The sequence below is a fragment of the Prionailurus viverrinus genome, chromosome F2 (genome assembly GCF_022837055.1).
Source record: "Prionailurus viverrinus isolate Anna chromosome F2, UM_Priviv_1.0, whole genome shotgun sequence".
NCBI lineage: Eukaryota > Metazoa > Chordata > Mammalia > Carnivora > Felidae > Prionailurus > Prionailurus viverrinus.
In genome coordinates this window covers 41,055,873-41,069,364 of record NC_062578.1, presented here as the reverse complement: position 1 = coordinate 41,069,364, position 13,492 = coordinate 41,055,873, and the positions used below count along the sequence as shown (strand labels likewise).

The 13,492-nt window shown below is 42.6% G+C and overlaps 1 protein-coding gene across 2 annotated transcripts in view; it reads left to right on the top strand.

Moving 5' to 3' along the window:
- Positions 1-4,857, top strand: part of CDH17 (cadherin 17) — a 113,661-nt gene extending 108,804 nt beyond the window's left edge. For both annotated transcript variants that reach the window (XM_047842399.1, XM_047842398.1), the window contains 3 exons: positions 1,325-1,441; positions 1,579-1,692; positions 3,863-4,857. In XM_047842399.1, coding sequence (XP_047698355.1) covers positions 1,325-1,441; positions 1,579-1,692; positions 3,863-3,963 — 332 coding nt within the window. In that variant the 3' untranslated portion in view covers positions 3,964-4,857. The remainder of the gene's footprint in view (positions 1-1,324; positions 1,442-1,578; positions 1,693-3,862) is intronic.
- Positions 4,858-13,492: the final 8,635 nt, after the last annotated feature.

Here is a 13,492-nt window from a genome sequence, read left to right as displayed (position 1 = left end):
ATTTTTTCTTGGTTGAACTTATTAATTTGCATCTTTTAAATGATTTGTCTGTTTCATTTGATTTGTCTAATTTATTGGCACAAAGTTATTTGTCATATGGTTTTATTATTCTCCTAAAATCTACAGACTCTGTAGTGATATCGTCACCTCATTCTGATATTGGAAGGTTGTCTCTTTTTTTTTTCCTGATCGATCTGGCTAGAGGTCATTAATTTTACTGATATTCTCAAAGAACCAGCTTTTGATTTCATAGATTTTTTTTCCTGCATTTTTGTTTTGTATTTCAATGCTCAGATTTTTATTATTTCTTTTATTCTTCTTATGTTGAATTTAATTTTTTCTTCTTGTTTTATTTTTATTAAGGTGGAAGCTGAGGCAATTAATTTGGAAAGTTTTTCTTTGTTATTATGGGCATTTGGTGCAATAATTTTATGTCTTAGTGTCATGTTAGCTGTAGCCCACAAAGTTTGACGTGTTGTGTTTCCATTTTCATTCCATTCCAAATACTTCCTAATTTCCCTTTAGATTTCTTCTGTGACCCATGGCTTGCTTAGAAGTGTGTTATATAGTTCCCAAATATATGGGGATTTCCCACATCTTTGATTATGGATTTCTAACTTAATTGCTTAGCAACCAGGGGACAATTGGCTAAAATACTTTTAAATTTATTGAGACTTCTGTCTCTCAGTACTTTGAGGATGTTTTTCCCCTGGTGTCCTGGATTGCACCGTTTCTTCTTTGTTCCCTTAAATATAATTTATCCTTTTTCCTCTGGATGCTTTTAAGATTTTCTTTTTCACACATACACACACACACACACACACACACACACACACACACGCATGCACAGGATGATCTTTCTCACTAGTTTTAAGCAATTTGATAATTATGTGCCTTAGTGTCACTTTGTTTGTTTTTCTTTTTCCTGGGATTTACTAATCTTCTTGGATCTGAGGACTTAGAGTTTTTACCTAATTTGGAAAATCATTTAGCAGTTACGTCTTCAAATATTTTTTCTTTTTCTAATTCAGTGTTTCATTCAGTCTAATGTTATAAAACATAGCTACAGAGCTATGATAGTTAGTAGTATTTATTCTACAGAGCAATCATAAATTGAGAAATTAAAGGGTGCTTTGGCATCCTGTTTGACGTTATGGAAGGCAATGTTGAGTGGTGATACTTTGGGTAATTTAACTCATACTTATACCGAATGATTTCCTGGCCAACCTTAGTATTATATTGCAAAGGTGAGCTTTATTCCTGTTGATACATGGGTATGAGGTTGTGTTTTTATGTCATTCATTTTTTCCCCCTATTCTGACAGGAACTCATGCCAAACTTTCTACCAAGCACACGAACTTTGAAGAGGGACTTTACAGTGTCCCAATCCGCATCAATGATGGTGGCCGGCCACCGCTGGAAGGGGTAGTCTCTTTACCAGGTAGGTACTTTGCCACAGGCAACTTGGGATAATGTCTGTCACCATGGGTAGTTTGAGAGAATTCCTGTCTTTGATATAGGATTTTGCAAACTTTTTGCTTGAAAATATATTTTACCAAATACTGTTTTGCGTTGTAGTTACTTTCTGCACGTGTGTGGAAGGACATTGTTTTCAGCCAGCAGGTCACCAGCCTGGGATGCCCACTGTGGGCATGGCAGTTGGTATACTCCTGACCACATTTTTGGTTATTGGTGAGTATAATTTCTCAGATTCAAGGATTCCTGTTCTGGGCCTTAGAGACCTTCACCTCAGGGTCTGTTTTGGGGCTGGTCTGCTGGCTGCTTACTGACGTTCTAGGCAAACAGCCAGGAATATGCATTACCAGCAAACCATCAGACTCTCCTAGTTGAGATCTGCTGCCTTAATACCACCCATTACCTATCATTGGTTAGTAGGGAAATATCACACAAGAGGCTTTAAAGCATAAATTGTTATGTTTTGTGCCTAGTGTCCAAGCTTTTGTGATACAGGAGAGAGAGATGCAGTAGCTGTGCCCCTGCTATGAGGCAGGCACGGTGCTTGATGTGGGGGATAGGTGATGGGCAAGATATACACGGATCCTACCCTCACAGAGCTTACAGGCCAGTCTACCGTTGTTGGAACAGGTAGAATTAGCCTTCCGGTGGAGACGCTTACATACCCAAAATGTTGCAGAACTTCCCTTTGAGTATTTTCATGATGGTAGACTAATTCTTTGTTACCCCAGAACAAGTCGAGCTTATCATGGGCCTTATTCTGCTTTGGCCCTGGCCAGGCTAAACAGCAGGGTCCCCACTTCTAGCCGTCTTCTTTTTTTGTGAAACGCTCAGTGCTCAAAGAGGTCCTCTTTCAATTGTTGTCCTCACCATAAGTTAAATAGTAGAAATAGATACTTCACCAAGTCATATCCACTTGACTGAAGGGGTTTATACCATTTCACATCCTTTCTCTTTGAAAAGGAAGGCTGGGATTATTCTAAGAATTCTTACTCGTTCTCTTAGCATTTGGTCTTTTCTCTGCTATCCAGTCTACCACATTAGACTCTGATTCGCAGCTCTAAAAGGGACCTCATTTCCTTATACCATTCCATCCAGATTCCTCATTATCATGACATGGAAGGGCCTTTGTGACATAGTCATTACTCATCCTAACATATGCATGGGGATCATCTTTTCCCCCTGATCACAGGTTGGTGCATCCCCTTTCATACTAATTGAGCTAAAATTTTGAGTTGTCACTCACTTAAGCTTCCTTCTACTTCGATGCCTTTTTTTATTCTATCCTCCCTCCCATCTTGAAAGGATTTTTTGAGTTTATGCACCAAATAACAGTTTCTCAGATGACCATGTAAAGCCATAATTTTGCCACAAGTTAGACTGGGTAAGTCTGGGGATATCTGGAGATAGAAGTAATAGGATCTTACAGTTTCATGCCCTTACTTTTTTCAAAGTAGGGTTTGAATTAGTACAAGATTCTTTTTTTTTTATGTTTATTTTTTTCTTTTTGATAGAGAGAGCAAAAGCAGGGGAGGGGCAGAGAGGGGGGGGACAGGGAATCTAAAGCAGGCTCTGCACTGACAGCTCGATGCAGGGCTTGAAACCGCGAATCATGAGATCATGACCTGAGTATGACCGGTGCTTAACCGAGTGAGCCACCCAGATACCCTGGAATTAGTGCAATATTCTTAATGGGTCTCTGAGTATCCAGTCTTTTCTGCCACGATTCCTCCTATAAATTTACTGCAGGTTAATTTCCTTCAAACAACTCCCCTTTTCCATATTGGTCTCTGGTTTATAGTACACCTTTACTGCTAAAACGCACAATGTAATTTTGTAGGTGTTCAGAGATAGGAGAAACCAGAAAGATTAGGGAGTCTACTCAAGCTGGAGCTATGAGGAAGGCACCAAAGAAAATGTGATAACTGGTGTGGACACACCCGAGCTTTAGGTAGGTGAACAGGTCAGAGAACAGCTTTCTGGTTGTTCTCACTGAACTATTTCCTCTAGAGAAGAGGATGAAGGACTGGAATCAACGTTCACTGAGTACGTCCAAAGTTCAGGAAGTCTGCCAGATGCTCGTGCACTTAGTCATCCACATACATTAGGTCCTATATTTCTTGGTAAAGACCCAGCAATAGCCACCAGCAGAGATACGCTTTGGGAGTGGATACGTACTTACCGAACAAGATAAATGATAAGCTTATGAACCCAAGAAAGCCAATGCCTAGAATCCCTTATTCACCAGGACAACAAAACTTTGTTGACCCACGAAAAGAAATGAAGTTACATGAGTCACTTTTTCTTACCAGGGTATTACTTCATAAACAAATGTGATAGTACATTTTAAGATTCCATCTCTTTGACCTTGAATTTTCTCTTTTAGGTATAATTTTAGCAGTTGTGTTTATCCGAATAAAGAAGAATGAAGGCAAAGATACTGTCGAAAGTGCTCAGGCATCCGAAGCCCAACCTCTGAGAAACTGAATTTGAACAGGATGTTTGAGTTTATGTACCAAGTGCTATTTCCGTAACACAACCATTTAATCTCATAATTTTACTTTTTGTCCAACATGTGCTCTGTAATTTTTTACAGATATACCCTCTTGCCCTTTAATATTTTATTACTCTTTGATATTTCATGTGCTATAGACATTAGAGACATTTTCCATTTTCCCATGACACTTTCCCCTCTGCAAAAGCCTTCGCTATTTATCCAAAGCCAAAAATGTATGTGTTTTTTCCCTTTAGGGAAAGATGGACTGATGAACTCTTCTGTTCACTTTCTCCTTATCGAGATTTATCAGTCCTCCACCACAGAACTTCCTGGATTCCACTCATACTTTCTCCACTTCTATCCTATGTCTCCTTCCTCATGTCTCATTTGGTATTGTACCAATTTTAAGACATTTGTTGGAGACCAGGACAAAGGGAACTCTCAGGAAAAAAATAAAATAGGAGCGCCGTCCCTTGGTGTGAACCGACACTCTCTTGTGTTAGTAGCCTTCTTTGGCTCACCGTGGCTCATAGTGCTCTTCGTTTGAGGTTCGTCCACTTGGGAATGGCACAAGCCACACAGGCCCCTTTCATCAATCTTGGTGCAGAAACCAACCACTGACTAGACTTACTTACTACCTACCATGCTTACATGCTGCACGTGTTTCCTTTATGTGTATATTAATAGTTTTGGTTACTGTATATTTAACGGTAAAAGAAAATATGAACGCACGAAAGACGTAGTGACAGAAACCAAGAATAAATGTTGGCTATGGTTTTGTTTCTTGAGCTCTTTGGCTCTACTTGCCGGTTCTTTGCATTTGTTGAGGGAACACTTGGAGAGCCATGGTTACTTACGGTTTATCAGAACTGCCTCCCATGTAGAGTGGGTCCGTAAGGAGGAGTGTCCAATGAAATAAAAATTCACTGCTTTCAGGACCATGGATTGGGTTCAAGACAGATATAGTTGGGATTTTAAAATTTTAAATAAGAGAACCTTAGACATTTGGAATCATTTTTAGGTCTGATGATATTGTCTTGCTCAGGCTTTGAGCCTTGAAAGCATTCAATATTACAAAACCTCTCAGAATTTCCAAGAATTTTTTGGAAGAGAACTTGTATCTGAAAAGGTGCTCTTAGAATGGCAGCTGAAGCAGGCCATGGAGTTCTGTTTTTCCTAAATAATCCTTTTTGTGGACTTCTATTATATTTTTTATGGGCAAAAAAGTAAAACAAAAGAAAATATCCAAACCCTAAGACCTCATTTTGCTTTCTTATTTAGTATCTTGTACTTCAAACTCTTACCTGTTTTTTTGACATGAGGCTCATTGAAAGTCTTGTAATGGGTAAAGTTCTCCCTTGTCTCACTGTACATTAGAAGGCAAAACAAAAATCCAAGAGTGCCAAAAGAAAATTTACTTCACAAATTATACCCCAACCTAAAGAATAGTCTTCCTCAGCAACTTCTATAGGTATATTGTGTGTTTTGATCAAGAGTGACTATGATGTGACATTTAGGTCACGTAAAATTGCATCATTTCTTGCCCTGCTCATTTTCAAGAAATCCTATTATCATTGTTGAAAGACCAAAACCGTCCAAGGCAGTTTTCTGAATTGGGTTCAGGGATCTAACCTGCCTCAATTCAGTGTTGTTCTCTCTGGACCAACTTGTACCACCTAATAATAGACTGATCACACAGAATCTTCTCATCTAAAATCATTGATTAGTATTCATACTTTTCTTGCTGTTCTGTTTGTTTGTTTGTTTACCATGGTGGGCTCTTTCTTTCAACCTTTTCTTCCTTCCATGACCAGATCCTACCCATTTTTAAGGTCTTTAAGATCGATTTAAATACTGGTCCCTTTGAGAAGCCTTCTCTGATTTCCTCCAGGAGATCAGGCCTATTACCTCATCTAAATTTCCACAGTGTGGTGAGAAGAATTGTTCGGCCAGGTTCCATCCCCTCTTCTGGTTAGGGTAGCTCTATTTCCACTGGGAAACATTTCCTCCACCCCTCACCTCATCTATGTAGTTTGGGTAGAGCCAACCCCCTGTGTTTCCTCATCCTTCCAGTTTTAGAGATAGGTACTTTATCTCACTAAGACTTCTAGAATTCTAGTTGGCACTCTTAGAAAATAGCTCTCTTCAAGTGGAATTTGCTAATCGTGTAGGAAGTTAGCTTAGAGCATTCTGATCACCACTACAGTGAGCTTGTCCCTGAACAAAGACTATAGAGAGTTAAGAGATAAGAGGAGAAATTCAGAAGATGTTGAGGACGAGCATCCAGCTTTGTTTGAAAGCAAACTTGCCTTGGACTTTTCTATCCTGTGAGCCAGTATATCCTTTTTAACTTAAGCCTTGATGTATTTCTGGCCCTTGCAAGAAAAAGAGTGGTATTTGAACCTTGCTTATGGCCCTTCTCATGTTCTACAATTAGAGCCCATTCAATCTCTGCAACTGGTCGGGGACTTCTCAGAGTCCTTGCAATGCCACTATGACAAGTCTTGGCTCATCGTGGCTCCTCCATAGTTTTTTGAAGTATGCATAAATGAAAGAGCTGATTCATTTTGGCCACTTATGCTATTGTCATTTAAGTGCCATTCATTTGACAAAATTGGAACTAATTCGTTCTTTGTGTTCACTTACCCTATGCTCAAAGACATCTGAGGTCCCACTTTACCGCCCTTCTTTCCCTACATACAAACCCTGATGATCCATTCAAACATCCTCAGAGCTGGCTGTGGTGGTTCATGAGGCCTATGAATTAAAAAGCCCCTGAGAATTTCTGGATGGTTACGAATAGCTGTGAGATGAGGGTCTCGGTGGTGGAGGTGGGAGGAATAGGTGACAACTTTTGTGAGCAGCTCTGTTGAAAGTCTCAAAGGCTTCTGGGGAGCAATACATTTAGAGTGGAGATCTCTGGGTATTGGTCCCTAGTCTAAAGAACCCACAGGCAGGAAGCGGAGATTACCTCTGAAGTATCTAAGGGAAGAAAGAACCGATTTATTTCCAAGATTCGGTGCAATGCTATATGCATCATGGGAGCTTGTTAAACTTGGAACCTTAAAAGTTATCCAAAATGATACAACATCTTGTAACTCAACTGAAAAAATCAGTTTATCTAGTTTTTAAAATTTATTTTCAGAGAGAGAGAAAGACAATCCCACGCAGGGTCCTGTGCTATCAGCACAGAGTCCAATGCAGGGCTTGAACTCGTGAACAATGAGATCATGACCTGAGCCAAAATCAAGAGCCATTTAACTGACTGAGCCACCCAGGCACCTCCAGTTTAACTACTTTTAGGTATACAATTCATTTGCATTAAGTGAATACATATGGTTGTGCAACCATCACCAACATCCATCTCTAGAACACTTTCATCTTCCCAAATGAAATTCTACCCATTAAACAGTAATTCCCCATCCCCTTCCTTCCCCAAGCCTCTGAGAACCACTATTCTAACTTCCTGTGTCCAAATTTGATTATTCTTTGTACCTCATATAAATGGAATCCTACCATGTTTGTCCATAATATCAATGTTTTAAAATAGTAGCAGGAAAAAAAAATAGAATTCAAAACCTAAAAGTTGTCTCATGAGGAAACTCTCTCAAGACTAAGGCTATTTTTGGTTTTGCCTGCATCCATATGTATCACACACATTGTATACACTTAAATATACATTTTACACACATGTGAAGATGTCCATACAATGGATATGTTTGTTCCCCAGACACCACACATGCTGTCATTGCTCCTAAATTTCTCTTCACAAAAGCCTGTCTCGTTCTGACCGAGGCCCAAGAAGTGTGGTCAGGTGGTGGGTGACCAGCTGTTTACCACAGGAGTTCTAGGTGGCTGCATGTTCAAATCACCTGGGGGAGTTTTTCAAAAACACTCATTCCCAGGGCCTCATCTCCAAATGAATTAGCATCTCTGGGCAGAGGGCCGTGCCTTTAGCATTAAAAACAAAATCTCTCCGGCATGAATCTAATGTGTATCCCCAACTGAGAACTCTTCCTCCAGACGATCCCTGGAGAGCATAGTCAGCACCTAGGTGGGGTGGAATGTGATCCTTTTTAGGGTCTGAATCAGCATGCTTCTTCAGAACCTTGGCTCCCCAGTCCTCTCAAATTTCTGGGCACCTTTAATCCTAACCAGCCCTGCCCAGACCCCTTCCAGGTGCAAACACGTCCCTGACCCAGAGCTCAGGGAAGGGGGGTTGGGGTGGGGTGGGTGCTGGCAGGAGAGCCATTCGTTGGCCCACAGAGATCCTTCAACTAAGAGCAGCCTGGTGCGTCCAGGCTCAAGTCACTTTGCCACCGCCTGGGAGCCTATGAACTCCAACCTAGAAGCTGAGAAGAAAGAAGCCTTTGCAGCTGGAGAGGGAGCGTCAATGCCTAGCTTTTCACCGTAGATAAGTCTCTCAAAAATTACTCTAAAAATGTGCATCTGTGTAAAGTCACCCTCCCGTGTCTGTGCTTGGAGAGTTGGCTATTTGTGAAATGCTTTTGTTTATTTTTGAGAGAGGGTGTAAGAGAGAGAGAGAGCACAAGCAGGGGAGGGGCAGAGAGAGAGAGAGAGAGGGGGACATACAGATTCCAAAGCAGGCTCCAGGCTCTGAGCCATCAGTACAAAGCCCGATGCAGGGCTCGAACTCACAAACCATGAGATCATGACCTGAGCTGAAGTCGTCTGCTTAAACCGACTGAGCCACCCAGGTGCAAAGAGAGTTGGCTATTTAAAGAAATATTATCAACCATGCAAAACACAAAGAACATTTTTTTAAAAATACAAACAGTTACCTTCCATTTTATTGGTTTTCCATTTTTACATACTAACATGGTACAGGATCCATTTGGCATTTCAAAATGATTTCCTGAGTACGTGTTATGTGTTAGCCATTTGTAAGCTATCTGGGCCTTTCCAGCAGGGAGGCCTCCTGAGATGGTAGATACTTCTAACGGGTAAAGGGTTGTCCTGGAATTCAGGCCTGGTAATGGTGGTGGCAAAAGCATAAGCCAAACTTGAGGCCTCTATGAGTTGTCTCCAGTAGTCATTGGTTTCTCTGGACAGAAACCAAAGCCTCCTTTTTTCATGTGGTCCTTGTCCTGAGAGAGGCAGTGAGACAGGAAGGCCAGGTGAGGAAGGGGCAGGCCATAGAAACAAGTGCCCATCTGATTGAGAGAAAGCGTCATTTTCATTTTTTCCATGGCAACAACTGGGCTGATGTGTAACTCCAGGATTTGAAAGGCTACCGTTTCGAAGCGGAGAAGGGTGTGCACATGGGAGGTGGGAATAAAAATAGCATGTGTGTTGACCTAGCATTTTTAGCTACTCTTGAATTAAGCACAGGATTGGGAGGAAACAGAATCTATTCTTGGTAACAGAGTATAAAACGGGGCTTCTTTGGCTCCTGGCCAAGAAAAGATCCCAATGACAGAATTTCTGGCGGCTCTGCTCAGACACAACCCAAGTGAGGCATGGTCTGGTTGGCGGAGGGCACAAAGAACCGAGGAAATGTTCTCAAGGTTTCCAGGTCCACCACAGGGCAGGAGGGGAGAGACCGTGGCTCAGGTTCCCTGCTTAGTTTTGCCTTTTACAGCGGGGTTTCAGACAGCCTTTCTGGGGCCTCCAAGGGAGAAGGGGTTTTCCTCAGTAAGCAAATATGGCTTTGTGCATGCTTGCTGAAATCCTGACACGGTTGTGCCCAATGGCACTGGGTTTTCAGTGGGTTTGAGCTCTTCTTGGGCTGTTCCACATCCTCTTATCTCTGCTGCTTCTCCTCTGGCAGCATTATGCTTGACGAGGCAGGAGACGCAGAAGCACTGCTTGGGTCCAGGTAGGCATTACTGTGTCCTTTGGGAGGGGCCCTCTGAGAAGCAGAGGCCAAGGTGGAATTAGGCAAGGAAGAGACTGAGGGGAGGAAAGGTCTGTGAGGGATTTAGGGGAGGAACAGGAGAAGGCGGGGGGGGGGGGGTCCCACACCACATAGAAGTTCGATAGCTGTTGAAGAAGAGAAGGAAGGAAGGAAGATGGATAGGAAGAATCTCAGGCCTCTGTGTGGTCCAGCTCTGAGAGTCTGGGTGGGGTTGATGTTGAGCCCCGGAGCAAAGATTATCTGTCTGTCGGAGCCCATATTGGACTGAAACCACCTGTCCTTGGAACCCCTATTGTCTGGGTGGCTGACTGGGGGTGTGATCCTGGAGGTGGAGGTGGGAGCAAGCAGCTGGGTGCAGGAGCCTTCAGAGGAAGAGCGGAGCCTCTTCTCCTATGGCTGTCAAGGTTAGTGAGTTCTTTTGCTCTTTCACTTGTCACGTATTTATTAAGCCCCCAGTCTGGCCAGTTACCACCCTAGCCACCAGGAACACAAAGAACAGTAGCCAATAATTCTACAACGTTAAAGTGTGCCAGGCACTATCCTAAATGCCTTACAATATATTAAGTCAGTGGCGCCTTACAGCTACTGGCTGAGGGAGATACAATTGTTATGTCTAGTGCACAGATCAGAAACCGCAGTAGAGAGAGGTTAAGTATGTAACTCACTCAAGGTCACGTACCAAATAGGAGACCCCAGCAGTGTCTCTGAAGCCGGTCCCCAGAGCTATCATATTTATCTAACATAAGATGCCATCTGTTGTAAGACACGTTATTATTTCATATGATGCTAAGAAAGAAAAGAGAACTGTCAGTTGACTGCACCATGCCATTGTTCGTAAGATGCATCCTCGAGTTCAGAGATGTTAAAATGTGAAAAAATGTGAACCTTGATTCGACAGTTATTGCACAAAGTCACTGCCTTTGTTCTCACGGACTCCACAGTCACACAGGGGAGACAGACCATTGCCACGCACCGCGGTGAGTATCAAATGTCACCGAAGCAGAGCACACAGATCACTGCAGTGGCCGAGAGAGGAGTGAGTCAGTGCTTTTCACCTCCCGCAGTGTCTAAGAAGCCATCACAGGGGAAGAGGCATCCAGCTGCATCCCAGGGTTTCTCCAAATGGAAAAGGGAAGGGTGGAATTGGAAATTTGGGGTATTTTAAGGGCCATGGTTGATAATGCTAATGCTAATAATAAAACACCAATAGCGAATCATTGATTAAGAGCTCATGATGTGCCAGGCTCTGTGTGAAGGGCTTTTCATGCATCATACATTTTAATCCTCACAGAAACCCTAGGCGAAAGCACTCTTAATAGTCCCATTTTACAGGAAAGGAATCTGAGGCTCAGGAGGTGGACTGATTTACCCCACAGTGCACAGCTTGGAGGAGAATGAACCAGGGTAAGAATCTCCAGAAGCCTGGCTCCCAAGTCTCAGACTTTCATTACACTGCTGGACCACCTCTGAGAAGCAAATTGGCTTGATAACGCTGTATGGTATAATTGAAATTTGCTAAGAGAGAAGAACTGAAATATTCTCACTAAATAAATAAGTAAATAGGTAAATCCATGAGGTGATGGATGTGCTAATCAACTTGATGGGGGAATCCCTTCATAATGCATACTTATATCAAATCATCACGTTGTACACTTTAACTATCTTACCATTTTATTTGTCAATTACACCTCAATAAAGCTGAAAGAAAAAGAAAGCCGATCAGCGATGAGATGTGCTCACCAAAGTCATTCTCATCCACTGAGCTCCCCATTTCCTGGGAAAAGCGTGGATGAGGGCTGGACGTGATCAAACACAAGGATTGAGGAGCGGCTGTCCCGAGTCCTGACTCTGAAGTTGGTCAGATAATGACTGATGGGTGGGGGGTGCTGGGGGTGGGGGTGGTGCAAGACTGGAGCCTCTCAATCATTTCAGCTGTCTAGTATTTGCTGAAAGTTTACCCTGAGCAAAGGTCTGTGCTGGGCATTAAGGGGATCACTGAAGGGAGGCATGGACTGGGCACCAAAGTTGAATGAATATAAATGTAATGTTGGGGTCCAGCTGCAGCCCTTCTCACCTCCAGCCTCAGCAACTGCTTCCTCCTGCCTTGCTCGCTTTAGTCACGCTGGCCATCTGCACTTCCTTGAGGAGGCCAAAGTCCTTCCACTTCTGTTCCTTTACAGTGCCTCTGTCTGGAATGTCCTATAACCTCTTCCCTTTTTGTGTGGCTCACCTTTGCTCTTGTTTTAGGTCTCGGTGTCCAGGTTGCCTCCTCTGAGATGTCCTGCCTATTATTTTCTATCATAACACCTGCTAATTTCCTCCCTCACACTTTTCATAGTGTATAATTGTGTCCTTTATTAGTCTGCATCTTTAGGGCAGAGACCTTGTTCACCGCTGTGTTCCAGCACTGGGCATGATGCCTGGCATATAGTAGGTGCTCCAGTTTTGGATGGATGAGTGTCTTAGCTTAGAATATGATTGAGGAGCCAAGATCTATGTCTAGGACACAGAAAAGAGTTAGCTGCTCAACTGCTCAAAGAATGCAAAGATTGATGTGTGCATTGAACAGGATGGGCAGAATTCAGAGACTTAGGGATGGCCAGGGAGGAAAAATCAGTGGAAGGGGGTAGGAGCAAAATCCAGTCTGTGGGAGGACAAAAAATAGTTTTCTCTTTCTGCAGGTTTGAAGCACCTTCATTTTCAGTATCGGGAATCATCCTAGCCTTCCTTAACCCCTGGGCTCTCCTTCTACTTGTTGGAACATGGGCTAAGACCCCAATGGCCAGTTGTCCAGGCTTCTGTCCCTGGAGTGCTTTGTGGGCTCCCTTGGGAGACTGAACACAATATTGGGACTGAATTCTCATGGCTTCTCAGCCTAGGAATGGGCACAATTTGGGGAAAACCATCATGGATGCTATCCTCATTTTTACTATGCATCATGGACCAAATGACTCCCAATGTCCGGAAAGGACCTCAGATGCCCATATTTTAGAATTCCTTTGAGGATTTTAGAAGTAGAGATAGGTCTCCCCAATTACAATATCTTTAGTCAGCTATTCCTGGTTGGGTTTTTTTTCCCCACACAAAGATAAAATAGAGTACATAATTTGATTCACTCACTGAATTATGTACTTGCAGAGTTTGAATTTCATTGATTTCCATACCATATATTTTGAAGGTCAAGACATGTTGCCCTTTTATGGATTAAAGACCTAAATGTGAGGGGCACCAGGGTGTCTCAGTCAGTTGAGTGTTCAACTCTTGATTTCAGCTCAGATCACGATCTCACAGTTTGTGGGTTCCAGCCCCATGTGGGGCTCTCTGCCGACAGCATGACGCCTGCTTGGGATTCTCTCTCTCCTTCTGTCCCTCCCCTGCTTGTGTGCTCTCTCTGTCTCTCTCTGTCTTTCTCCCTCTTTCAAAATAAATAAGTAAAGACCTAAATGTGAGCCCTGAAACCATAAAAATCCTAGAGGAGAACACAGGCAGTATGTAACCTCTTTGACATCAGCCATAGCAACTTCTTTCTATATATGTCTCCTGAGGCAAGGGAAACAAAAGTGAAAATAAACTATTGGGACTTCATCAAAATAAAAAGCTTCTGCACAGTGAAGAAAACAATCAACAAAGCTAAAAGGCAA